The 27,994-nt window shown below is 40.1% G+C and overlaps 1 protein-coding gene across 4 annotated transcripts; it reads left to right on the plus strand.

Annotated features, from left to right (window-relative positions):
• The first annotated feature begins 24 nt into the window (after positions 1 to 24).
• LOC113130296 (sodium- and chloride-dependent taurine transporter-like) lies at positions 25 to 27,982 on the plus strand. Of its 4 annotated transcripts, none has more exons than XM_026306788.1 (15): positions 25 to 44; positions 10,526 to 10,755; positions 10,867 to 11,001; positions 16,787 to 16,875; positions 18,250 to 18,395; positions 18,627 to 18,759; positions 19,892 to 20,026; positions 20,843 to 20,946; positions 21,056 to 21,180; positions 23,889 to 24,001; positions 24,290 to 24,427; positions 25,895 to 25,997; positions 26,678 to 26,778; positions 27,211 to 27,381; positions 27,700 to 27,982. In XM_026306788.1, the coding sequence occupies exons 2-15, from the start codon at positions 10,527 to 10,529 to the stop codon at positions 27,856 to 27,858; spliced, it is 1,881 nt and encodes a 626-aa protein (XP_026162573.1). In that variant the 5' UTR covers positions 25 to 44; position 10,526; the 3' UTR covers positions 27,859 to 27,982. The 4 variants fall into 4 exon arrangements, with proteins under 4 accessions (XP_026162573.1, XP_026162575.1, XP_026162572.1 ...); XM_026306787.2 differs by lacking the exon at positions 25 to 44 and adding an exon at positions 1,581 to 1,797; XM_026306789.1 differs by lacking the exon at positions 25 to 44 and adding an exon at positions 3,916 to 3,936.
• Positions 27,983 to 27,994: the final 12 nt, after the last annotated feature.

The raw sequence follows: 27,994 nt of genomic DNA on the forward strand, positions 1-27,994 counted from the left end.
GGATTTGAAAATGTGGTGTCCCTGCAGTGACGCCTACTGTGACTGTAAGCAAAAATAACTGCAAAATTAAAAATCATCCATGGAAAATGATAGCAATGAATGCAATGTCAAATATTATTGACTACTTCAAGTAAGATATATGTCACCTTGAGTCAATAATCTGATGTGTAAACTCTGATTTATTTAATTTAAATTTGTTTTACTTTTGCAATTCTGTGTGGAATTTGCATGTTCTCCTTGTGTCTGTGTGGGTTTTCTCCTCCCACAGTCCAAACACTTGCAGGTTAGGTTGGTTGGTGACTCTAAATTGCCTGTAGGTGTGAATGTTTTCTGTCACTATGTGTCAGACCTGGGATAGACTGGTGATCTGTCTTCATATTGCACAAAACAGGAGAGTTTGGAGAACTTTGACTCAAGCGAGGCATACTGTGAAGTCAGTCAATAAACTTTTGATTAGTTAATTTCACTAAATCCCTGTGTAATGGTTTGCAGTGTTTTGTACACACCATCTAGTAGGATATAGACTATATTTGTTAGTCGGTATAAAGTTGAGAAAGACTTTCAGAAAATTGTTTTAAAAAATAAAACAGCAAAAATAAAACAGGACTTTACATTTTTAGTTATGATCACCAAGTTGGGGCAGCATGGTGGATGAGTGGGCCACTGTTGCCTCACAGCAAGAAAGTTCCTGGTTTGAAACCCATCGGGGGCCTTTCTGTGTGGAGTCTGCATGTTCTCCCTGTGCTTGTGTGGGTTTTCTCCAGGTACTCTGGTTTCCTCCCACAGTCCAAAAACATGTATGTCAGGTTGATTGGTGACTCTAAATTGCCCATAGGAGTGAGTGTGAGTGTGTGAGGTTGTTTGTCTCTATGTGGCCCTGTGATGGACTGGTGACCTGTCCAGGATGGACCCCTGCCTTTCACCCAAAGAGAGCTGGGATAGGCTCCAGCAGATCCCTGTGACCCTGGTTAGGGAATAAGCGGGTATAGAAAATGGATGGAATTACCTAATTGTTCTTTATACTCTCCCGGGAGGACTTACTCCTGCACCTTCGTGCATCCCAGGGACAACTCCCCATGGTGTGGGGGGCGGGGGGTGCGGTTAAGAGACGGTCGGTATGATGCTAAACAACCAGCTCGTAAAATGACTACGGAAACTGCCACTTTAATGATAGTCGGTGTTGCGTTCAATGGCTGCTCGTAAATCTTCCCCTGTTAATTAATAGCTGACAACAGTTCTGCATCACTAAACTGAGTCTTCAAGTACATTTAATTGGATGTTAATCATAATATGGACCCCGGAATGAGTTGGTTTCATTTCAGAATCACGTGGAGAAAAAGTGCGTATGTCCATGTTTCACGTTTTTAATGTCTAGGAAAAAAAAAATAATCTGTGACCGATCCACCCAGCATTGATTATAAATAACCGACCAATATTCAGTCTGCCTCATCCCAGAGGGAAAAAAACCTCCCAAAACATAGTAATACCTAGGTGCAAATGCATATGTAAATAATTCCGATGTTGTCTGCGGGCTTTGAACGCATCCGATACACAGCTCTCCTGTTGCTTTGAGAAAAGGCAGGCCAGTGATTTTCCACTGCCGCTGACGCCGTTTTAAGAGACAAAGGTCAGAAAGAGAAGCTTATAAATAAGCTTAAATATAAGCTACCGACGCGTCCCGCCCTCAGTCGCTCTTACAGACACAGGGAGACACGGACAAGAAGAAACGGACAAGGGACCGCGCTCAAAGGACATTAAAAGGACAAAATAATATCCCAAATCATATCAACAGAACAGGTAAAAAATGACAGCCCTGTTGCACACCTATAAATGAAGAGTGAGAGGGATGTCTGTGCTCCTCTTTCATAATTTACTGTTAGAATTATAATGCACTGTTTTTATTTTTCTCTCTATGAATGAACCTAGTTTTTTTTTTTTTTTTTTTTTTTATGCAAACCAATACCAACAGTTAAAAAGTGTTTGTGTGTATTTGTGGATGGAAGAATGATTTAGCAGTTGCACTTTAGTTGTCTGAATTGTTGGCTTTATTGGTGCCAGTGTTTATGCAGAGATGTGTTTCTTGAAGAAGCTTAGTGGGGAAGCTGCGATGTGGGTTTGGACAGAGGCTGCTCTCTCACTGAGCGCTGATTCGTGCGCTCAGGAAGGATAACCGGTGGATTTGCACTTTATTAATAGTCTTAGAGGCTACACGAGCAAGGCTGGTGATGGGATGTTTTATTTGCTTCTTCCGTTCTGCTTTTTGGACGATTATTTTCCACATTCGTGCGTCAGCTGCTTTTAAAGATCTTCTGTTTTTAAGATTGCTCCAGTCTTGTCTGAGACGTTGAGCTGTTCATCCTTGACGCGTTCAGCTCCTCGAGGTTTATTGGCTTTTATCATGCGCATTTTCCACAGATTTGCATCTTGTTCAAGCTAAATGAAGTAGTCAGGCAATTTACTTCTGCTTTAATTCTCTGCCCTTATTTAGTTTAATTCCGTTAACGAACTACACCAGAAAAGGGAAGTGAAGCGCTCAGAGCGGTGAGGAGGCGGGGATCGCACGTTTTACTTCGCTCCTGTCACTAAGAGCCCCCCCGCCCTCTCACTTAATCTCTCACTATCTCGCTCCTTCTCGCTCTCTCACTTTCACTCTCTCTCTCTCTCTCTCTCTCTCTCTCTCCCTCTCCCCGTCTGTATTCAAATATGGTTCAATCAAGGATACTGATTGATTTGAATTATTATAAACATATGGACAATCTCTTTGTTGTGTACGGTAATTTAATTGTACTTGGTTTTTAATTGTAATAAAGGTTTGTTAAAATTCAAATTCTCTCTCCCTCTCTCTCTCTCTCCCCCTGTCTCTCTCGCTCTCTCCCTCTCTCTCTCTCTGTCTCCCTCTCCCTCTCTCTCTCCCCCTCTCTCCCTCCCTCTCTCTCTCTCTCCCTCCCCCTCTCTCCCTCCCTCTCTCTCTCTCTCCCTCCCCCTCTCTCCCTCCCTCTCTCTCTCTCTCTCCCTCTCTCCCTCCCTCTCTCTCTCTCTCTCCCTCTCTCCCTCCCTCTCTCTCTCTGTCTCTCCCTCTCTCTCTCTCTCTCTCTCTAAGCCTCAGCTCTTAGTAACTTGTGACAGTAAAAAAGAGATTTTGGAAAATGTTTAGATTTTTTTTAAAACATACTAATATTTTGGATCATTTTTGCAAGTACAGTAGGTCATGTGTTGTTAGGAATTTCAGTTTCCTTTCAGGTGAAGTCTCTACACACAAATCTTGTTTAACATTAAAATTAGGCCTAATGTTGAATTGGATTTTAATTCTTTGGCCTGTTAGTTTCTTTGAAAATGAACATGCTTAGTGGAGGCTTCAGTGTCTTGAGTAGGCCTGGGTTGTGAAAGCAGGTACCTGGTTTATTTTGGATCTGCTTCAACACTGGAAAATTACCCAGAATTGTTAATGCCCAGGGTCGGACACACAAACAGAGAAAACTAAAGGAATCTACTTTTACTACTTGAAACACTTCTGGAATTTTAGTTTTGGTATGCTGGCATTCAAATTTAACATTAGCTAAAACTGTAAGAAATAAATATCAACCACACTTAATCTGCATTCTAGGAAAACAAAGAAGGTGGCAGAAAATCTGCAGAAACAAGATGTGAAACATTTTTAGGAATGGGGAGGAAAACTCCATTGCACTTACAATGACACTGACTGGTTGATGAACTCATATCTTGGTTACCTTGGTGTGGCAGAAGGACAAGTCCTGGCCATGAGTTTGATCTCATCTTGGCTGCTGTAGGGTCTGTATCAAGCTCATGTGCAACAACCTGCCTTTCACTGTGACCATGCATCAGGATCCTATCAGAGCCATCACATCCCCAAACACACCTCAGGGATGACTAAGAGTTCTCTGTTGGGTCTTGTGAACAGTATGTACGTGTCTTTTGGTGAGTCAGCATCTGATCTGCTTGTGTTTATGTTAAAATAACTGAACTCAAGATTGGGCTTGAATATGAATAGGTATGTTGATCAGAAGAGTCTTATGGATCACTGATCAGCTTTTGTGCTGTAACCACTGTGACGCAGTTCAGTGTTGCATGAGCCAGGATTTTAAATCTAAAGCAACAAGATCATTGTGAACTTTCTCTTGTTGCTGAGTGTCTCGTTGCTAAGAATACCCACTTCTCTAACTGTTTATGGAAAAAAGTTTCACTTGAACACCTCAAATAAATCACTTCCTGTGTGCCAGAGCAAATATAATGGATTTTATGGACTGGATAAATTTAATCAATGTTGTGATGTACTGGGATTTTGGAATTTTGAGTTTAACAGTTATTTGTCTTCCTGACAGTCTATAAAACCAGCACTAAAACTACTGTATCCAGGCTAGTTTTCTGTTAAATCATTTATAAAGTCAGTAACCTGAGGTTAGTGTGTGTGTGTGTGTGTGTGTGTGTGGTGAAATCTCAGCCTTCCAAGAGTAGCTTCTTGAAATGAAAACTGAGAGAGTGCGAGGATGCCTACAGTGACCCAGTGAATAAAAACATCACCCAGTTACACTGCTGGAGCTGCTATCACTCTTTTATAACCATATGTCCTTGACTTCAGCTGTGGCTGGACCTTCACTGCTATACTGTACATATTAACCAACTACTACTGACACACATATGCAGCACAGTACACAACATCTTCAATGTCATTAGAGCTGCCCCATTAATCTTGTGTGCTTTTGTATAATTGTGTTGTACTTTAAACACCTAATAATCGTGGTCAGCAGCATGGAAAGATGTAATTTACTTTGGCAGCTCTGGCTGAAAGCAGTGAAACTGTTGATTTACAACCAGCACCCATGGTGAGACCAAGGTGAGACTTTGTTTTATTACAAAGAACATTAGATATTATTGTAGCTTTATGGCAAGTGTACATCTTTATGATTTGTCATAATGATGAAAGTCAGTTAAACTGGTGCAGGGTGAATAACTAGAAATCCCCTGTGGAAATCCCCTTAAGGCTGTTGGACCATTTGACTTTCTGATATGTCGGCATTTCCCTGTGTCAATACTCAGACTTGCAAGAAATTGGAAGTAATAAACCAGTAATCAGTTCTTAGCTGACAGATACCTTTGGAAGTTCATACGTCTGTAGTTACATGACAACTAACTGAACTAAGTCTGAACTAAGGCCGTGTAATATGGCTGCAAAGCTTTCAACTTGTTTTCATCCTTTGTACAAATAACACGCACTGTGTATAAATGTAAAAGGAAATTGCCAAGCACTGATTTTGCATTCAGTACATACTGCTAAGTACTTAAGCTTCAATGGGAGCACAAGTGCATGGCTTTAATTGAGGTAGTTCTGTTGGCTAACCAAATTCAAAAAGCATTTGTCAAACTGAACTTCCAGTCAACAAGGATGGAAGATGTGAGAGGCAGAGTTCTTGAACCAGGACAGGTCAAGGGCTGGACCTTGGGTCGAGAGAAATACTTTTGCTTCATGTAGACTGAAAACATTATCCTTCACGGCGTGAAGTCAGTCAGTAAAGGGGCTCTGTTGTTTGGTTTTAGAGACAGGGACTGTGTTGGGAAATACACTCCACTAAAACATATTGTAACTTATGGTATTCAAGTGTTGTTGTATATTGAGTTTGTGTTCAGGCTGTTTTTTGCTGCCCCTATGTGGACAAAAAATTGTTATTTTAGGTTTAATGAACAAGAAGCAATTAATTTAGAATATACTATAAAATGTGTATTAGTAGTGTGATTATTGACATCGACAGACATTTCATTTTTCTTTGAAATTGTTGATTTTGTAGAAATTTTGAATGATGGCATTTAATGTTGCATGTTCTGCGATTGAGCACCATCTAACTGGTAAAGTAAGAGAGAAGTTCCTTTTTGCTTCGTTGTTTTTGTTTGAAGAATCACGTGGCTCACACTTACTGACAGCAGGCTGCTCTCTGGTTTGGTCATCTGACTTCACAGTGCCCATGTGAAATCTCCAAGTCAGCAGTTTGCACCTCCCACATTTCTGATATGGCATGATAAAAACTGGCAGATTCTTGATAACCCACAGATTAGCAGGGATCTCTGTCAGCACAAAGCTCTTAAACATCAAAACAAGCTAGGAGTTTTGGAAAATGGAGGAACAGAGTGCTAGAGATACTACAATACAAATCTGTTGGTCAGGGATAATTTCATGAAAACAGGCCAAATTCTGACTCATTGTAGATACAAATCTTAGATTAAGTTCCACTGTGTGCCATTGTGAGATGAATGCTAGCACTGTGTTGCAACAGGACTGAACCCTAGTGGCCTGCTGTAACCTGTAGTGCTATAAAGCAAAAACCTATAAGAATCAACAGTGACTGTTGACTCTAGTTAGATAAGACTGAATGTTATGCACCTCTCTGTTAGACTTGACTCTTTATGTGTCCCGTTCTCAGTTTTGCACTATTTTTGTCTCACCATTATTCTTGGTTCTCTTTGTTACACCTTGCTGTCATTCTGTGCCGTCTCTAATCTTGCTTAGGTTTTTTCTGTATTGGTTGCATCTATTTCTGTATTTATCTGCATGTGACTCACTTTTCTTTCTAACTCTCACATTCTCTCTGACGTTTCATTTTTAGTACCAACCATCTGTAACTGTGTCCCCCTTCCTTTCTTTGAGTCCTCGTTAACGCCCTGTCATTTTTCACTTTCTGTTTCTCAGTTAACCTTTAACAACATCCTTTCACCCTCTTTTACTTTCCTGTGTTTTACCCGTTTTCCCCCCTTGTCTCTCCTTTACTCTCCCAAATCCCTCTGTTTTGTTCTTATGTCTGACATTTTTTTATTCTCTAAAATGAAAGTATGGGGGGTCAAGTACAAAATGAGGCCTAGGGAACCAGTAGGAGGAAAAGGAAGATGCAAAGGGTAAATGAAACAGAAAATTAGCAGAAGAAAACAAAATGAAAATGTGAAAGAGTAGAGAAGAGAATGAGTTATAAGAAAGGAGATAAGGATATAATGAGTGGTTGATTAAAAAATAAGTAACACAAGTGGAAAAGGACAAGGAAGAAGTAAGACGAGTGGGATTGGAGGGGAAGGGAAGAAGAAACTGAGAATAGTAGAAGAGAATAGAGGGTTGGAAAGGTACTGTGAAGGGAAGAAAGAGGTCAAATAAGTTGACAAAAAGCAGGAAGTTGAAAGAAAGAGGGAGGAAGAAGAAGAAAGAAAAGAGGATACAGAAAAACAGAATGACGAAGCAAACCTTTGTGTAGCATCTCAATTCCTTTGGAGTTTTCTTGTTCTGGTTTGTAAGATTCATGTGGATTCCTGGTTTAAAATGTCCAAACTGATTTTTACTTTGCTGCAAAATACCATTACATTTATCGTCTTTGAGACCAGAAACCATTGACTCCAATCACCGTTCATAAACTAATAAGTTGGGGAGCCCATTAGCAACAATGAAACATGCATTATTGATAAGTGATTATGACAAAGACAAGACGAAGGAATGGAGGATAGGCAAAGGATGGGGAGGATGGGGGGAGGCGCGGTGGGGAGTGGATTTAACAGGCAATCAGACCAGTGGAAACGTGCATGGTCTTAAAATAGGACGGGGAGTTATATAAGTGGTTAGAAAGAGAAGTTTGTGTGTAGTCCTGGCTGGTTTCTGGAGGCACTGCAAGTCCCTAATCTGGGTCCAGGGATCACATACTCTCACACAGACAGAGCACCACACAATGAGTCTCCAGGTGATACACCAAGCCCAAAACATGCCTTAAATTGACCCATGGTGTACTGTGGCTCCCACAGCCAGTCTGACTCTTTGGATCTTGTTTTGTAGGCACATGCAACAACATTTCCTGCTAATATATCACTGCAGGTGTCTGAGAGCTCCTAACTTTTGCGGTCTTCATAACCTACAGAGGTCCATTCTCTTTACTTGAAATCTGAATCTGCAAATTCCTCATCTGATAAACATTTAAAACAGTAAGATGGCGTGTTGTTCTTTGGTATTGGAGCTTCCCTAGGTGCTGCTCTTTTGTTTTACTGATCAGTCATTGCATCACTGTTGTGCACATTGACCACTTCCTTATGGGTCATGATGGCAGCAGGCACAGCGCAGTAGCCAGTGCCACATCATTCAGCTCTTCTAAAGGTGTTTAAGACCAGATGGATAATGCAACCCATCCACTCCTTCTCTGTATTTTCTATCCCTTCACCTCGTTCTTCAGGACAGATATTAAGTATTGTGGATGGTGAAATGTCAAGAGCTAGATATTGATTTCCAGTGTATAAAAACAAAGAAGATGACAATGTGGAAGTAAGACTCTTATCCTTAAGAAATGATGTCTGTATGTGATTGTTTTACTTATAGTGTTGAAGAGATGAGAAACAAAACAAAAAGTGTTTATTTTTTTATTATGTTGTATTATGTCCTATGTAACGAAGCCTGTGGAAGCCTCATCTGACATTTATTTCATTGTATTAGTGATAATACCACAAAGCTCAAATTTGGATCCTCTAATTTTCTGTTTTCATATTCAAAACAGGTAACTGGTTTTGGCTGTTCCACATTAAAGCAACATATAGCACTATTACATCCATAAATCATGGTCTCATATTAGCAAGAACGGCCACATTTTTATACCTTTTATATCATTCAAGTTTTTGTAGAAACTTAGTATCACTAGTCCAGTTTCAGTGGGAGTGTTGAAGGAGTTCCTCTTATCTTATAATGTACTCAGTGTTTTTACTGTTAACATGTCAAACCACTTCTATACCGGAGGTAATATCTACTGATGTTAACAGTTTTTCACAGACATAATGGAGTCCACTGTATCTCCAAGCAGGAAATACTTACGGTACAGCTACACATACATACACACAGAGCTTTCAGTTTCCTCTTAGCGTTATTAATTAACTGTGGAGAGAGTGTGTTGTGGAGGCAAGTGAATGTATGTGTGTGTGTGTATTTTAGGTTAGAGTGAAGTTACTTAAGGTTAAGGTTATGGTAAAGGTTAGGGATTGGCAAGTAGTGGTTATGGTTAAGGCCAGGCTATGTTTCCAGGACATTAATCAATTAATGTCCTATTAATTTATTTGAAAATTCCCACTAGGGAAGAAAACAAAACTGCGTGTGTGTGTGTGTGAGTGTGTGAAATCATTCGTTTGTTTGAGGGAACCTTAGACATGCTATGATATAGATGGCAGGCATGTGCTGTACTAAGATGCACATAAACATAAAAGGACAGCTATGAACTGTGTTGCTGTCTGCATTGTGTTATGTAACTTTTCATGCTATTTTAAACACTCAACACTTGAACACTTGCAGCGAAAGTCAACTTTATTGGTCAGATTTTAACAACCACCCACAGAAAATGTGGAAAAAGGCTTTCCAAAAAGGTCAGAAGAGAGAGAATGTGTCCTTTATTCATCGACTTTCCTGCTTTTTATGGAAATTAGATGGGGAGAGCTGTATGAGGAAATTTTTCTGAAAAAATTCTCTCACTGAAAAAAAAAAAAAAAATCACCTCATCATGGTTTCAGTGAAAAAATAGGTTTTGATTTTAATGGTCACGGAGGCCTTTGTCTGAAGAAAAAAAACAACACTTATAAACACATGCTGGAAAACAAAACATGTTTGTCTGGATGGAGCGTGAGAAAAAGCCATAGGGAATTTAATCTCTAAAATGCAGTGTAAAGATTTTGCGGAGAATGAATGAATGAACGATAGAGATGTTTAGTTCACAGCACTCTGGCCGAGATAGAGACATGAAATTTTCTACAGTGACAAAGATCTGCTGACTGTAGACCATATGCGTGTGTGTCTCTCTGTCAAAGTCTTCCTCTCATGGGCATGGTTGGAAATTTACAGTTCCGATTGTGTCATTGCAGCCCTAATTGCACTGATAACCATCTAACCAATCCACACAGTCATAGTTACCAGTTTTAATGAGCAATGGAGGGAGAAGGAAGAGAAGGGCTTGGCAGGATTTCCACAGAACACACTGAAGAGCAACATGAGCTGAAAGTCAACTGAGCCTGGACTGATTCAGAAAGCGAGCCACTTCTTGTTTTGATTCGAACACCATAGAAGATAGAGCTGTTATGCTTATGTGAAAGTAAACTGGGGACTCATCTGGACAGACTTTGTTCTGTCTGCTGTTTGGCCTGGTAGAATCACAGGTTGCCATATCTTCATCCAACTAATGAGGCACACACGGATCATGTGCATCTACTTTGGCAATCACACCAAAGTAGGTGTAATTGCATCCTTGGAGTGGAGTCAATTATAGATAAACCACTACTACCTGCAGGACACAGTCACTTCTACCCATAAAGATGTTCATATATTCAGAATAGTAATAGGTGACCTGTTAATGGATCTCATTACAAGCCATGACCATTTGTTTTGGCACAGGTGTCACACTTGTGTAGCCAAATTTGAGCTGTCCTAAAATGTGACTTTGTTATTTTTGGTTTTCTTTATGAAAAGGGACTAATTTATGACCAACTCACTTGACTCTTCCTCTGTCTTCGGTTTCTGCAGAATGGCTCAAAAAGAAAAACTTCAGTGCCTGAAAGATTTCCACAAGGATACTCTGAAGCCGTCTCCTGGAAAGAGCCCTGGCACCAGGCCTGAAGATGAGGCAGAGGGCAAACACCCCCAGCGGGAGAAGTGGGCAAGCAAGTTGGACTTTGTTCTGTCTGTGGCTGGCGGCTTTGTTGGTTTAGGGAACGTCTGGCGTTTCCCATACCTCTGCTATAAGAATGGTGGAGGTAATACTACATTACTAAATACTACATTTATTTACAAATGGAAGAGTAGCTTCACTTTCTGCTCACTTTCTTTGACACTGTTTTGCTCTATCCTTCCTTCTCTCCACCCAGGTGCATTTCTCATCCCCTATTTTATTTTCCTGTTTGGCGGAGGTCTACCAGTCTTCTTCCTGGAGGTTGCCCTTGGTCAGTTCACCTCTGAGGGTGGCATCACGTGCTGGGAGAAGCTCTGCCCCATCTTTACTGGTATGTAGCTCTTCACAAAACTGTGTTTGCTAAATGGCATTTTGTTGGCCAAACAAGATGTGAAGAAGAACATCAATGGTGGCAAAATCATGAAGGAAGTGATTAATTACAAAGAGAGAGCTCAGCTCGTAGTATCAATGTATGACATGCAGCTTTACTGTTTAGGTTCACTCTCAACACTCTCTATTATTTTCAGCCCAAAAACTCTAAAATCCAACAGTACACCTGCTCAGCCCTATACAGCAAACAGACACAGCAACACCCTGGTGAGCATAGCAGAGCAGTTAGCAGCTATTTCCTCAGGAGTTGGTGGAGACCAAAAACAGAGCTAAAAAAAGAAACTTGCATTCAGCAGGTGACCAGAAATTCAGCTCTAGTGGGATGAAAATGTTGCTGCATAACTGCTGTATGTGCAAATCAGCAAGCATTTGCATGCATGTAAAATGTTAATGTTGTGTTCACAGCTTTTTTTTTTTTTTTTTGCCAACCCCAAGTGAGAACAATATCAGTTGTGAAAGGTGTAACATATTAAATATTACAAAGTATATTATACTTATACTTTGTATTACATACCATACCAAAGTCTAAACACATAATAGACATGACAAATTATATGTTGATATAAAAATGATGGTTCTTCCGTTGTCTACATTTTACTTCAAATATAGCACTTGAACTAATGCAGTTTTATTTAGTGTTGTCATCTCCCCCCAAATCTCTGACTACAGTTCCAACTGCCGATCGGTCCTCAGGATATCTCATTGATTTAAATGATGAGCACAGAGCTTGGTGTTTCCAGACTCTTCCTGTGTGACAGGATCTAAATTTTTCCAGCACTCTGTTGTTTTTCACAGAGAAATGGCTGTGCAGCATAAGGCTGAGTCACAGCAGAGTCTCCTCCAGTCAGACTGCTGAGACTTTACCCTGCAACTGTTACCAGGCAACCAGGCCGGCCCTGGTACGCCAACACACTGAGGCCTCTATTCTGCTCTAACCTTTTCTAGCTCTCACCTCGTCTCCTGTGAAAACCTTCTCTCTTCCAAGAAAAGCACATTTAGAGTTCTAAGATGGCTTCACTGACATCACTGATTTGTCTTTGCCTGTCGCTGCTCCTCTTTTCTTCAGTCTGACCTCTCCTCTCTCCCACATTCTTCCATCGTATTTCCTTCCCTCTCTCTCTTCATTTCCCTCACCATTTCTTCTCACCTCCCCCTCTACTTCTGTTTACCACCAGCAGAATAAGGTTAACACATTCATCATTGTTTGACACTGAGTGGGTGCTTATTTAGATTTCTTTGTAATACTCAGCCCATTCATTTAGAAAAAACCTCTCACATTTATAAATGAAGTTTTTATCGTTTATAAATTAAGATTAATTTCATCATTGCCATTGTATCATTATCTTGATGTAATGATATATTTTGATGCTACTCTGATGTTTACATATGCATGTTCTTTCCTCCTGTCAGCCATATAATTCTCTCGCACGCATACAGATACACACAAACATGAAACGATGGACAGTGTCCCAAATCACACGTTGCTACAGAAACAGCGTGGGGATGCATCAGAGAGGGAAAGAAAAAAGGCAGAACAGAGAGATCTGAGGAGTGGAGAGAGGGTTTGATGTAAAAAACTGGGAGAGAAATAAAAGCTGACAGATTTAGGGGAAAGGTGAGGAAAAGAAATCGTGGAGATTTACTGTAGAATTATGGGTTTTAAGTGCATTGAGAAAGAGTGTTGTGCCATGAGAAGGTCCCATGTTGTGCTCTTTGAAAACCAAGCAAATAACAGTTGTGTAGACAGGATCAGAAAAGGCGACTAACAATGGCAAAAGAGGAACAATGGCAATAATGAGTAGTGCAGGTTGTTCTTAACTCACTTTTGTTTGTTTGTTTGTCATGAAAAAGCAACTTGATATGCAATGTTCTGACATGATGATGTAGACAGTTGTAGTTATACTGACCGGTTACAGCAAAACAACCCCTGTCCTAAACTGAAATCACAAAATGAACACAATTTCTAATTATAAAATAAAAATATCAGTCTAATAATCAAAGTGCACATGACAAGCCTGAGTGACTAAAGCTGCAAACAGATTCTAAATATAAAGAATATTTAAAACTATAAATCACAACACATCAAAGTATATGGCAACTCTTTCCAAAAACATTCATATATTTGTTAGCTTTGGTATCTAGGGAGTGTCACACATTAAATAAATAAATTAATTCACACAAAGCCCCCTGGACTACAAGCATAGACTTAGATCACATTTCTTGGCAGCTGTCAAAACCACAAACAGCCTTTCAAAGAAGAACAGTTTGTCCTGCTATTGAATTGGCTACTGGCTCTGAGTCATATACCTGGTGAATTGGATTAGATAATAATCACTATTCTTCTATTGAAAACACGTTAAATAAATTCTATTTGGCAGTTTGATTGTGGTTATTAGATAAGACAACACAAGTACTATGGCGAAGGTGAACCAGGACAGCAATACTAACTTGCAAGCCTTTTCAACCTGATATTAAATCCTAGTAAGACGTCTGGAATCCTGGGTGCCAATTACCAAGACCCAGTGAAGTACCTTCTGAAGGTCTCCTAGCTGAATTACAAAGAACACCTTTGGCTATTATCACTGACCAACAAGCTGATATACACCACAGCAACCGTGATCTTTAAGGTGCTTGGCTATGAGATGAACAAGATATTTAGCAGTAGCCTCTATGGGGAAAGAGGTTGGAAGCCAAGATTAATGCAGCATGGAGTTAGCCGGCTCTGAGAACTGCAGAAAGTTGTGATGAAGAACTTCTTACCTAAGGAAGTACATCAAGCTGTCCCTACCTGAGACCATGAAGACTGTTGGGCAAAGACTCACAGGAGGTCCACCTGAAGGCATACACCAGAGAAATAGAAACCACAAGAATAAACTGGATGCGCTCCACTAAGCCAACCAAAGAGTACACTCACTGGCAGAACCACCAAGGCAGGAGACTGAACAATACTGGAAAAAAACATATGAGACAAGGAAGCAACACATAACAACAATTCTCAGTGGCTGGGGGTCTAAGAACAGACCACAGAAACCTCCCTGAACAAGATCCAGGAACCATTACAGAAAGACATTGGAAAAAAAAAAAAGAGTCTCAAGAATGAAAAACTGGACAATGCCAGGCTTGGGTATGATCCATATCTACTGGCTAAGAAGCTAACCTCACTCCATGAATGCCCGGCTGTGTAACTGAACCAGCTGCTAGTGAATGGTATCCACCGTGAATGGGAAACTGAAGGCAGGACAGTCCTAAGCCTGAAGTGTACCCAAAAGGGAGCAATTCCATCTGTTACTACCCAATAACCTGCCTGTGCACAACACGGAAGCTCCTGTCAAGCATCATAGCAGATAAGATGAGTAGACACGTGGATCAGTATATCAACAGGTCCCAGCAAGTAATTAGTACAAACACCCGAGGAGCTAAGAACCAGCTACTGGTAGATAAAGCAGTCACTTGAGACAAAACCAGACAGACCAACTTGTGCACCGCCTGGATTGACTACAAGAAAGCGTATTCCTCAATGCTGCACACATGGATCCTTGAATGCTTAAAACTGTGCAACATCAACAGGACTCTAAAACTCAAAGGGAATGTGAGGTAACACACCTAGGCCAGCTGCAAGCCAATCACAGTCATTCTAAAGTGCAGCATCCACCAATGAGATGCGCTGTCCCTGCTGCTGTCCTGCATAAGTCTGAATCTCTTCAGCCAGATCATTAGCAAAAGTGGAGGAGCCCAGATGCTGGCTGTGCAGAGAGGCCCCTGACACAATCAGTTAATCCAACTGATAAGATGCTAGCAGGCAGGAACGCCACAACCAAGTGTCCAGCATAGTTTACAGAAACATCTGTGCTGAGTATGGGCAGGAAGTCCCAAGATCAAAGTGGGAAACGCCTCTGAAGGTGGGTGAGAACGATCGTGCTAAGATCCTGTGGGACTTCCAGATACAAACAAACTGGTAATGGCTAACGGACGGGACATAGTAGTGTTGGACGAACAAGAGACCAAGGCTGTGGTGAGAGATGTAGCCATCCCAACATCAGAGAGAAGGAACATTAGAAGCTCAAGAAATACAAAGGGCTGAAAGAAGAGCTAGAAAAGATGTGGATGGTGAAGGCAACATTGGCCCCGGTGGTAATTGGAGCCACTCTCCCACACCAATCTGGGTGTGTGGCTCTATTTTTACCATGGTTATATGCGCCTGAAAGTATGAATTGTAAATATAAACAGGCTGAGCAAGGTCAGCCGAGGTCAGCAAATGAGATCATGGAGGAAGATGCAAGTGTTTGTTTGATCAGCACTGTTCCATGTGATCTGAGCAAGTGGGTGTGTTAATTTGTGCATGTGTGTGTTGAACAGATATAGATGCTTTGCAGCTGCTAATTAGCTTACATCCTTTTAATGTAATTAAAGGACATGAATTGATAGTGTGTGTGTATTAATGTGTGAACTACTTTCACCAATAAACACACATACACAAACACACAGATGGCCTGAAGGGGTTTCTCTCAAATTTATGCAGCCAGTTCATCTCTCTCACACACACACAGACACACACAGATGGCCAATGACGTTGAAGGACATTAATTTGGATGAGTGGCCTCTGTTGGCACACACACACACATGCACATGGTCACACAGTTGTACTAATATACCTACTTAATCTTTAAACTAAAACCCAGGCCATGTTCCATTCTTGACCTAAATCCCAACCCCTTCCTCTGCTTTCATTCTGGAGAATTTTTAAATCTTCATATTCTTGTGTAGAAATAAAATAAGAACACAGATACACACACATACATGAACGTACCCCTGATCCAGTGTTTACTGTACAACCTGCGCCGTCGTCAGGCTACGGGCTGATGAAATGAAATTCATCTGATTGCTCCTCTAAACCTCGATCAGGCTAAATATGCAGTGGGCAGACATACAACTGTAAAAAAATATATCACCATGGGGGATACTGATGCTGCTGACTGCCAGGAGACTTACAGAGGACTTATAGCATGGTCACAGTACATTTTAGGAATCAAGTAGAGTTTTCTGCAGTGAAAACAAGCAGTGTTTTCTGAACATAATGCAAAAGGGAAATCCCCCAAAACAGGAAGTAACAACTTCAAGACAAGACTAAAATATAGCTGAAGAGTCAGGATGCAGAGTTTAGAGTGCAGAAAACGTTTATCTTTTGTCCTTTAAGACACAGGTTCAATTCACACACCTTGTTTGGTAGAGGAGATATTTTAATTTTTTAAGACGTTTTCCTGTTGATCTTCATAAGTCCATGGTTATGGCTGCACTGCTACAGAAAAATACTGTTTTTCACATTTTTTTCATAACTAATTGGTGGAAATACATAATTTACACATCTGTGGCAATGCAAGAAATGTGACACTGGTTTCATTGTTAACTCTCTCTGGGCAATCACAACATAATGTTGGAAGGAGCTGAAAATGTTGTTCTTTGGCTACATGGGGCTACATGTTTTGCTTGAGGTCTTAGGTTCAAGCCCCAGATGATGTTTATTTTTATATAAAAATATATATGTTTTTGTTACTTTTAAAATAATCTCATTTAAGTCATATGATTGTAAACAATGGAGGTTATTCATTCTTTTAATCAAAAATGGCTCAGGATTATATGTCTGAATAGCTATATATTCAGTGAGTACCAGCCATTTGACTGGACAGCTCACATCTTTTGTGTCATCACAACTGCTCTTCTCTCTCCAGGTATTGGTTACGCCTCCATTGTGATTGTGTCCCTGCTGAATATCTACTACATTGTCATCCTGGCCTGGGGTCTTTACTACCTGTTCCAGGTACGTAAAAGGAAACTCAGATGGCAATAAAGACATTTCCTGTCTTTTATTACTTTGTCTAAACATTTCTTACAATTTAGAGATAGTTAAGGGTACAAGACAATGTGACTTCTGTTTCTTGATCCTCTAAATAACTTGGATTGTCAGTGTTCTCAGCATCAAGATCAACATTTAAAAGCTGATTAAAAAAGTAAATTACAGTTTCCTCCCAAAGTTAAAGTTGGTTTATATAAATGAACAATGAAATAATTTGTCCATGATCCACTAAAAACCTGGCACTGGCCCTGCAGAAAAAATGATAATTTCTGCTTTGGGGCTTTCTGTTTCGCAAGTTCTCCTTTGTTTGCCAAAACATGTTTTTCTTCAGTGACAAATGCAGTGACTCAGTTTTTCCTATGATGGATCAGGTCAAAATTTGCCTCTACTGTATCTTAAATTCTCAGCAAGCATAAGATCAATACTATCAGCTTCTCTCTTTAGGCGTGAGTGTACATATTTTAGATGTAGGCACAAAAACTGTCTGTGTGTTGTAAAGCCAGAACATGTTAAATTGAAATGAAAGAGAAACAGAAACTCAAAATAGAAAAATTATGATTTCATAAATGAATGTGGTATAATTTTTTACTGTAACAACCTTTTAAGATGTTACAAGTTTAAAATTATTGAATCTCACTGAAAACTATTCTTATTTGAACTTGAGCAGAGTAAGAAATTTTCTACCAAAGTAAATTTTAGACAGCTAGACCCAGATTAGGTTGGAAGCCTAAAACTAGTTGCTCACTATCTGATTTCAGTTTGAGAAACTTTCACTGAAAACAGTCTGAAGCTGACTGTCCGATCAGAGAACTATGGGCAGTGGTTTAGACAATATGACATGTTGACTCTCAGAAAGCCCCAAACCTGTAATTTCTCTCATTATTTTGATCTGTTCACAGTGGATAGAAACATCAGGTACAGACTGATAATTTAGGACAATTACAGAACAACTGCAGTGTTTTTACAGTTACAAAACACCTGTGGACTACGGAGTATGCTTGGAGAATATGTGTGCCAATTAACCCTTTCCCCTTCTAAGCAATAAACTTGCCATCTCTGTGTAAATCCTACATCACTTTGAAAATTAGTTTAAGGTTGATGCAACGCCTACTGGTGGCACTTTATACACATACAGGGTTTGCTGCTGCACCCACATCGCGTATTGAGGATGCACCATTCAGCTCAACTTTATTCAAGATACTGTGTTCAAATTTTCCCTCCTTTCTGAGGCATCTCCTTTAAACACTGATTACACTGAATAAACTGATTAAATAGAAATAGAGGACAACCACTGGCCAATCAGAAACGTAACTCCTTTTTTTTTTCTCTGTGTTTCAGTGTTTTCAGCCAGAGCTGCCCTGGGCCAAATGTAATCAGCCCTGGAACACAGATCGCTGCATTGAAGACAGCTACCGCAAGAACAAAACCCTCTGGTTGGCTGCCAACACCTCCAACCTCACCTCTCCTGTCACAGAGTTCTGGGAGTGAGTCGCCTCAGAGCATGCATACATGCTCGCTTGCGTAGTCGCACATTACTTATGTTGCTTTCTGTTTATGTTTGTATTGCTCACAAAAAGATGTTTAATGAATAGCGATTCATTTTAAATTAGGGAAACTGCATCTAGCTTTTTGTCCTCATGTCATGAAATGCTCTAACTGAGTTCTAATCAAACTAATCACACATGCTTAAAACGCCGTTTGCTTTCATGTTACAGACATAATGTGCTGGGTATCACCAGTGGTATAGAGGAGATGGGTCCTGTGAAATGGGACCTGGCTCTGTGTTTATTGCTCGTTTGGGTCATCTGCTTCTTCTGCATCTGGAAAGGAGTCAAGTCCACTGGCAAGGTAATTACATTTATCTGTCTGGTATTCTATGCTGTTTAGTTTTTTTTTTTTTTTTCTTTGCTTGTTGTGTTGCACTCTTGCTCCAGATCAGGATTTTGTTTTTGAACTTGCTGTACTTTAAGAAAGTACAAGAACTGATTTATCTGCTTTTTTCCATCACTGTCTCATAATCATTCCAAAAACCATGACAGAGTGATGTCCACATGATGTTTTTGTCTCTGTGGTGTGACCAAGAGAACAATAAAGTGCTGTGTTCAGGCCGAGAGCAGGAGAGTGTCATTTTGTCAAGGCTTTGGGGGCCTGAGGAAGTTGCAAATAAATACCCTTGCAATGTTGTAGGTCACAAACCATTATTTTCAGTTTATAAATAAACTAGCTGATGACCTCCATGCTAGTATTTCACCAGGCGGACAGGTGGACTGTCTTCGGTCTCGATATAATGATAATTTGTTATTGTACAGTTCGGGAAATTCTCAACAGGGCTAATCAGGTTTTCATACGTTCGCCCATAAGCATCAGTGCAGCTTGAGTCACAGCTAAATGACACACCTGATAAGCCTTTACAATTTCTAGGCTGATAAATTTCACAATACTTCATTAACTTAGCCTAGATTACAGAGAATGACTTGAAAAAGAAGATGTTTACAAATGGACATGTATTTATTGGAAGTTCTTCTTATGAACAAGCTAATGGACAAACTGACTCCAAAGGTCTCAAAGTTACATCGTTGTCATTTTTGTACAGCACTTCGTTGTTACTAATCACCCAAAACATGTACATCAATAATGATTTATCTGTGATAGGTTATTAGATTTCAGGCCAACCAGTGCTTTGGCCATACTTTCCTACTGTGTGGATGCAGTCTGTAGTCTTACTCTTGTCATAATTCGCAAATAATTTACAGCTTTCTCATATTCATCAAACATAATTCCCTGTAACCAGACCATCAATATATATATGGTTAGCTAAATAACACATTAACATCCTGGCCATTCCCAGGGCAGACAGTGTTTTTGTCCCAGCTTCAAAAGCGAACTCACAGACCTCCCTGGTAGAATAATAAAAACAAGGTGATTGAGAGTATTTCCATAATGTGTAATCGTTCTTTTCTGTATTTATGATCTCTCTCAGGTGGTCTACATCACAGCCACGTTCCCATTCGTCATGCTCATCGTATTGTTGATTCGGGGTGTGACATTGCCGGGTGCTGCCGCCGGTATCAAGTTCTACTTGTACCCTGACCTCACTCGTCTAAAGGACCCAGAGGTAGGTGCCCCTGTGCTGCCCGAGTCCACCACATCACTGGGCTCATGTTGTAGTCATTCTTTTCTGGGTATGCTGCAGCAGCTCTCGAATGACACTCATAATAATATACAATAACTGAAGGAACAATTGTTGCCACTTTGAGAGAGAGAGAACCTTCAGTAACTTCTGGTGCATGGTAATTTAGTCACAGCAAAACAAGATACGTTCCTTGTATATTCTACAAGGCACTCGTGAAAGATAAGATCAAGCGTATCACTAGAACAAAGGTTTGGTCAGACTGAACATAACTGGTGGCACAGTTGCATATCATTAAGTCAGTGTAGATAATCTGTGAATATGAGCCTGCACTAACTTCACTTGGTGGCTTGAATTGACACGAAGAATGCGTATCAGCAGAAACACAATGTAACGTATCCCAAGATCTGTGAGCTTCCACTACAAAAGAAATGGAGTCAAAATGGAGTATAAGCTCTGGCAGGTTTGAAGCAGTCAGGTACATTTGTAGTTGCTGCTCAGGCACTTACTAATTTAGTTAGTACATTAGGTGTTTGGGAAGAATAAACACTGACAACTAAAACACTTCAGAAGAAAGAATGCAGGGTTAAAAGACAACCCTTTATACAGTCCACCGGGTGTTTAAAACTTTAATGAATCTTAGATTCCAGACCTTTAGGCTGGATCTGGACTTCCCTAGTCTATATTTGTGTTACCCATGAGTTTAACTCCCCCCTGCCAGCTTCATTGCTCATGGTCCTGTGCCCCCCTTCATCAGCAGGCCTCAGCTTTCTGTCCACTCTCTTTCCCCCTCTTTGGCAGGTGTGGATTGATGCCGGCACCCAGATCTTCTTCTCCTATGCCATCTGTTTGGGTGCAATGACATCCTTGGGGAGCTACAACAAGTACAAATACAACTGCTACAGGTGAGGCGTTAGTTTTCAGTGAGGGAGTTAGCGGTAGGGGAGAGAGGGGGATGAAGGGATCCTTGTGTGTTCATTAACAAATCCTCCTCATGACATATGTGTGACATAGGGACTGTTTGCTGCTGGGAGCCCTCAACAGTGGTACCAGTTTTGTGTCTGGCTTCGCAATATTTTCCGTCCTGGGCTTCATGGCACAAGAGCAAGGGGTGGACATTGCCGATGTGGCAGAGTCAGGTACGAGGGTTCTGTAAAGGCAGCAGTGATGGTGGGCGCTGCTTCCTGGTTACTAAATTAAACAACAGAAACTATCTAGAAAAACAGCAACGAAACCTAATACGTTTAATTGTGAATTGAATTGTAATTTGGAAGTAAATGGATTTTCTGATTAATTACAAATGACGGCATCGGAATATGGAAGTTTCCGCAATCAAACACTCCGTGACAAAAGCAGAATGTGAGAAAACATGATCATATTTGGTCGGTTTGTGAGCGCAGAGCTTGAACAAAGGTGCTTGGATGGATTGGGACTGAGCAAGTGATGGTGGAAAAATGAATTAAAAAAAAAAAAAAAGCTAGAAAAAGTACAATAGATGTGTCATGATGCACAATGCATCTTGTGCCTGCGTGCTACTTTACACATGCTATCAGAGTTTTGGTTCTGAAATGTTCCTTTTCTACATGTGACAAACTGATGTCACCATTGTGGTGGTTCCTAGGTCCTTGAGTGACATACCGACATGTGGGGTTGTTGTTTATAGGAAGGGTTATTTTTTTAACTCTAGTACCAAGAACTGCCAACTGTAGCTTTGGTGTTGTAATGTCTGTTGGGGTCCAGAGCCATCCAGTAGAGTAACTTAGTGTTATTTCCTTTTGTGCTGTTGAGCACATCGGGTGACGAGTTTCCTCGCTGCTGCCGGTCCTTATGACAACTTTCGTACAACTAGTATTTGAGAGGAAACAAATTTTGCTCAGGTTACAGTGGAAGTCAGGCCTGGCTTTCCAGCATAATCTCACAAGGAATTTATTTGTGGTTGTTTTTCAAATCCCAAAAAGCAGATGAAAGATGAGTGTTGATTCAAACAACGTGAATTATCTGTGGTTTTTTTTTTTTTTTTTGAAAATTTTGATACTCCTCTTTTCTGAGATCTTTAACATATGCATCTATTATTTGCTTTAATCAATCTTGTCTGACATCAAATAAGAAACTTGACACTTGACACTCAGTAGAAGAAAGATATTGTCAGCATTAAGCGTTTTTGTGAAACATCCAATCCCCCAAGATCAACCGGTCTGATGAAAGCAGTGCACCCACTTCAAACACCATCTATGCTGCCAGTCAATGTGAATATTTGACAGTTCCATAGTCTTCAATGCAGAATTAGTAATGAGGTTTGCAGAACTGTCCAATATCAATGTTGTGTTTGGTGAGTGGGCTGCAGATCAGTGATATCCATGCTAAGTCAAACTAGATGGAGCCTGGCATTCCTGGACACTTCATTGCACATGGAACTAAGTTATAAATAAAAAGGTTATTTTCCAGCCTGAGAAAGCGAATCCAGTCAAAAAAACAGAGCAGGTGAAGAATCAGAATATATTCAGTGTTCATGAAGAAGCTGTGAATGGGGAAAGTGCTGCCACTTACCAAGTGATGAAAGGTTTAGGAGCAGCACAAGTAAGTCTGCCTTAACTGCCACGGCTTGGTTCTGACCTCTCTGCCAGATGAATGAATGTTTTCTGCATGAGAGAACAGTGTGGTTGACACAGGGCAACGTAAGTGCCCGTGCTATGGCCTCTGTTGACTCAAAAATGTACTAAAAAAGAAAAACACTATATGAAAATTTAAAGTATAGAATTGTTTAAAATATCACAGTTTTTGTTTAATACAGTCACACAATGACTCATAACACTAGGTTTAATAAATGTTGGTACTATGATTGGAGTCATCGCGGTGTTTGGTTGGATGCCTTGTCATAATTAGCAACAAAAACTCAACATATTTGCATAGCTTGCTATCAGCTGCAACACTGTTGGCTGTTATGGCTGCTTCCTTGTCCTTGACTTCTGTTTTACAGTTCACAATATATCATCAATGTCAAATTAGACCTCAGATAAAAAAAAAAAAAAGCCTTTTCTCATTTGACAACTGAGTTGGCATCTGTTTGCTGCTGTTTTGCAAAAGTCATTTTGCATTCCTCATAGAAAGAATCATATTTATTCAGGCAGGAATGCAAAATGTGAATTAAGTGTTGATTATATATTAATTATTTGAGAAATATGCCTTTGGTTCCCTTCTCTAGCAGTTAAAACCTCTCAGCTGTCTGGAAAAGTGAATCAAGCATGTTCGATATTTCATATAACTGCTGCATTGTTTACAGCAGTCTGTGCTCTATTTGGTAACTTATTGCCATGACACATGTAGTAGCTACAATCCCCATATACTGTACATGTATTCATTTATACTATGTTTCACGATTTTACTCCCACAGAGCTGCAGTTACAGGATAATCAGAACAAAACTGCATTTCATATTATACTCATGTCCTTTATTATCATGTTTTCCTGATTATTGTTGTTTTCCTCATGAAAAGTTTTTCCTTGTAATAATTCACAGTAAATAGCATGTAATGATGTTATGTGTTGAGTGTATACAGTTAGTGATGCATCACAAGTAATGTGTTACAGAAGTAACAGGTAGGTACAAATGTGCTTCAGACATGTTTAGGAACACCTAGCTTCATATACCTACCACACACAAACATATAGCTCTAGTGTTGTAGCCCAGGTTTGGTTTAATATGCATATTCATACATACATTCATATCTGTTTCTGGTGCCTTTTCTTTCTATGGGCATTCAGATCAGATAAGCTTATTATATGATACTAATGTTGGCCCCCCCAACCCCTTCCTATCTGCTCTTCCCCCCCTCCCAACTCCTCTGTAGGTCCAGGCCTGGCGTTCATCGCGTACCCCAAGGCTGTATCCATGATGCCTTTTCCTACACTTTGGGCAATCCTTTTCTTCATTATGCTGCTTCTGCTTGGCCTCGACAGTCAGGTACGCAAGCAGAAACTTGCCCCTTTCAATTAGAGCCGCAGGGGGCAAGATGGGAGTGGATGATATGGTGCTCAAAAATGAATTCATTACAAAGGCAAACGTAATTTAGGTTTACATATAACAATCATTTTATTTTATTAAATCCCTTAAATATTTATATGTAAAGAAATGTTTTTATTGGGCCTATTCAAGACTAATGGGGTAATATAGTTCAGTTACTGGGGGCAGTGCCCGTCCAGTCTCCCCACAGACTCTGCATATGGTTGAATTTTCTGTGTTTCCCTGCAGTTTGTGGAAGTGGAAGGGCAGATCACATCACTGGTGGATCTGTATCCGTCCTTCCTAAGGAAGGGTTACCACAGAGAGGTCTTCATCGCTATCATCTGCTGCATCAGCTACCTGCTTGGGCTTACTATGGTTACCAAGGTAACAACACCCTAAAGAGTGAACAGAAAAACTGAAATGTAAAGCGCAGCATTGGTAATGATAAGCAGAATCTGGATACCAGTAAACAATACAAATCTAATAGTTTAGTTTACTGTGAAACAAAAACAGTATTGATTCAGTACAGCACAAACATGCATGGTACCACTTGATAATTGTATGCATATAAGTTGGTTGCTGACCTCACTCAAGGCTTCAGCCCACAGCTCAAACCACCAGAAACAGTGTTCAGTTGTTAGCATTGGCCCCTGGGGAGATGACAGGAGCTATTTTTACTGTCAAGTCATGAGAACTTCCCTCCTTCATTATTAGCACATACAGTAGACCTGACTTGGCTTTTCCGAGTCTTAATCTTTTTGTCCTCCTCCACTTATATTTTTGTCTCCTGTCTGTTTTCTGTCTTTTATCATCTCTCACTCATTTCTTTCCATCCTCTCATCTGGACCTACCCTCCTTAACTCTTCTACCTTATCTGTTTTACACTTCTCTCTTTCCATCACCTATGTTAATTCTCTTTTTCATTTGTATACTGAGCTAAAGGCAGTTCTTCGAGTATACAGACACATTTTTGTGTTTGTGTGACTTATCGGCACACTTACAGTTTTACTAATTCTGTCTGAGCTTGTCATGAAATGATTAATCATAGTATCGGGGCTTCTCAGTTTGAAGTTATGACCTTTAGTGAAAGCAGAAATCATACCAGTGGTATCACATTTAATTTTAACGTGGCAAAACACTCCAGAAATCTAAAATACCTCATTATTGACTCTCATGAGTTTTTCCAGGTTGATGCCTCCATAAAAACACTTCAGAGAACCGTCTGCAGGTTGAATCACTAACATGTTCTATCCCATGTGATACAATGAAGCAATACCCGTTTAACGGTTGATTTGGTTTTTTTGGTGAAAAGTAGTACACACGTGTCTGACCATCATGCTCTTGTCATTTTCCCATGTGCTTTGAAGTGTTTCTGTTCTCACACAACATCCAACCTCCTGTCATTCTATTTTCTGCCCTGTATCCCTCCGTTGCTCCCTCTCTCCTTCTGTCATTCCCATGACAACTTCTTTTTATGGCTGCAGTGGCCTGGTTCAACTTTAGGATTCCCATGATTGTTAAAACAGTTTTTCACACACACGCACACACACACACACACACACACACACACACACACACACACACACACACACTAGCCTTCTCCTGTGTGGACACGTCTGCTTTGTAACGTTTGGTCATGTTTAGTCTTACACTCCATCTCCAAGCTGCACCTTTTTAACAATCAGAGCTTTGAAGAATTACATGAAATTGAAATGTGTTTCGTGGTTCTGTACATGTTTCTGTACTGACTTTAGGGAAAGTTGTGAGAAAATGTTTTGATATGTAAGAAAATTGGTTAGAAAAGGAAAGAAAATACCTGATATGTGCTTGTCTTTGTGTGTTTGTCTGCAGGGGGGCATGTATGTTTTCCAGCTGTTTGATTACTATGCAGCTAGCGGTGTGTGCCTTCTGTGGGTGGCATTCTTTGAATGTGTAGCTGTTGCCTGGGTATATGGTGAGTAGCATTCTTCACAAATATATTGTTGAACCCAGGATGTGCAGTGTACTTAGCGACTTTCTAACTAATGTTGTAGTGCAGGAAATTAATGCTTCTAATGTACTGACTTGTCATGGGTGTCCATGCACTAAATGTAATGTATGTGCACTCTCTCTAAGAGCATTTATCTGGAGATAACTGTATCACACCAAAGACCATATATTTTATCAGACCACTGCTAAACTGCTGTGGTCTGACACTCGATGACAGATGAAGGTTTTCCATGTAGTGATTATAGCATAAGATAAGATAATCATATATATGATTATAGTGCTTTTTATGGATCATGGGATGTTGTCTGATTATTATGGTCCTGCCAGAAAAATCTAGTAAATGTAAGAAAGATATTTTGCTGTCTTTTGTAGAGGCCATGGTCATTGACTTGGATATGAATATTAAGTTATTAGCAACCAAAAATCCATCAATGAACATGGCATCCAAGATTATGTCAAATTAGGGTGAATAGTATTTCTTGTACCTTTGGTTAATTGATTTTCCTCAGTATATTACTATATAGTCATTTTGTACTTGTAAAGTGCATCACAGATAATCTTGCCTTGCCTATAAATCTCTGTGAAATAAGGAGTAATAGTAGTAGTGGCAGCAGTCTAACCCAAGCACATTCACTGTCTTTGCAGGCGTTGATAATTTCTATGATGCAGTTGAGGACATGATTGGCTACAGACCAAATCCTTGGATGAAATGGAGCTGGACTGTTATCACTCCTTTACTGTGCATGGTAAGGATTTTCTTTTACTGTGCATATTGAGCAAACCACAAAAACATTTAACTCCAGTACACAGATGATCACTGGAGTGTGACTTCCTCTTCCTCTTTTTATTTTAATAATTCTTCTGCTTCCTGAAATCTGTTCTGAAGTCATCTTTCATCTTCGCTCTTTAAACATTTCTAAACAGGGAACATCTTCATTTTGAATAAAAGGAAATTAGCAACATGTACTTGAACTCTATTTTAAGTGCTTTGCCAAAATGTTTTCTTATCGACAGAGAAAATTTAATTCAACTTAATTAAAAAAAAAAAAGAAAATTTAATTAAATTCTCTTTGTGCTCCTATTGCACACAGAATATTGGCTTGTAGAGCCAAATGAGCAGATACAAAAATGTGAAAATTGATGGGGACTTGCATTCAGACATTCCTCGTTCTCTCCAGGGCTGCTTTATTTTCTCCTTGGTCAAATACAAGCCATTGACATACAACAAAGTCTATGAGTATCCAGACTGGGCCATCGGAATAGGTTGGACTCTGGCACTGGCCTCCATGATCTGTATCCCCATGGTGGTTGTCATCAAGATCATTCGATCTGATGGGCCCCTCATTGAGGTGGGTGGTATTAGCCATATGTTTCTGAGGTTAGCTGTTGTATGGAGCTGACAAATCATTTTGTTTCTTAGGCTGCAGCAGGACAGAGATGACCTCTTCAAATTAATTTTTTGTAACTTTTTATAAGATATATAAAATTGTTTTTAGTCCAGTTTTTAAAATTACATCTTATTCTTGCCCTCATTTTTTTTTTTACCCCTCACATGTTGTCTCCTTTCTGCATCATTTCTTAACTGCTGTTAATCATTCTTTCTGTTTTTTCCTTTCCTTCACATCTTCCCTCTTCTCCATCCTCTTCTCTGCTCTTCCTTGCTGCAGAGGATTAAGGCAGTGGCAGCCCCAGTTCGTGGTGGGGCCAGCTCCCGTCCTGCAGACCATCGTGGTCCCAAAGAGCTGTCCTACCCACTGGACCCCAATGTGAGCAAGGGCCTGCTGTTGAAGGCCCCCACCCACACTATCATAGAAACCATGATGTAAAGGAATGAGGTGAAAGCTCTCCATGAGATCGCTTTTCTCTCCTCCCTGGTCCTCAAAATTTCTTCTAAAGCTAGCTAGCTTTCTGTCTATCTGTGTGTCTGTCTGTTTGGTGGACTGATAAGGGTTTTAAGGAAAA

The sequence above is a fragment of the Mastacembelus armatus genome, chromosome 5, assembly GCF_900324485.2.
Source record: "Mastacembelus armatus chromosome 5, fMasArm1.2, whole genome shotgun sequence".
NCBI lineage: Eukaryota > Metazoa > Chordata > Actinopteri > Synbranchiformes > Mastacembelidae > Mastacembelus > Mastacembelus armatus.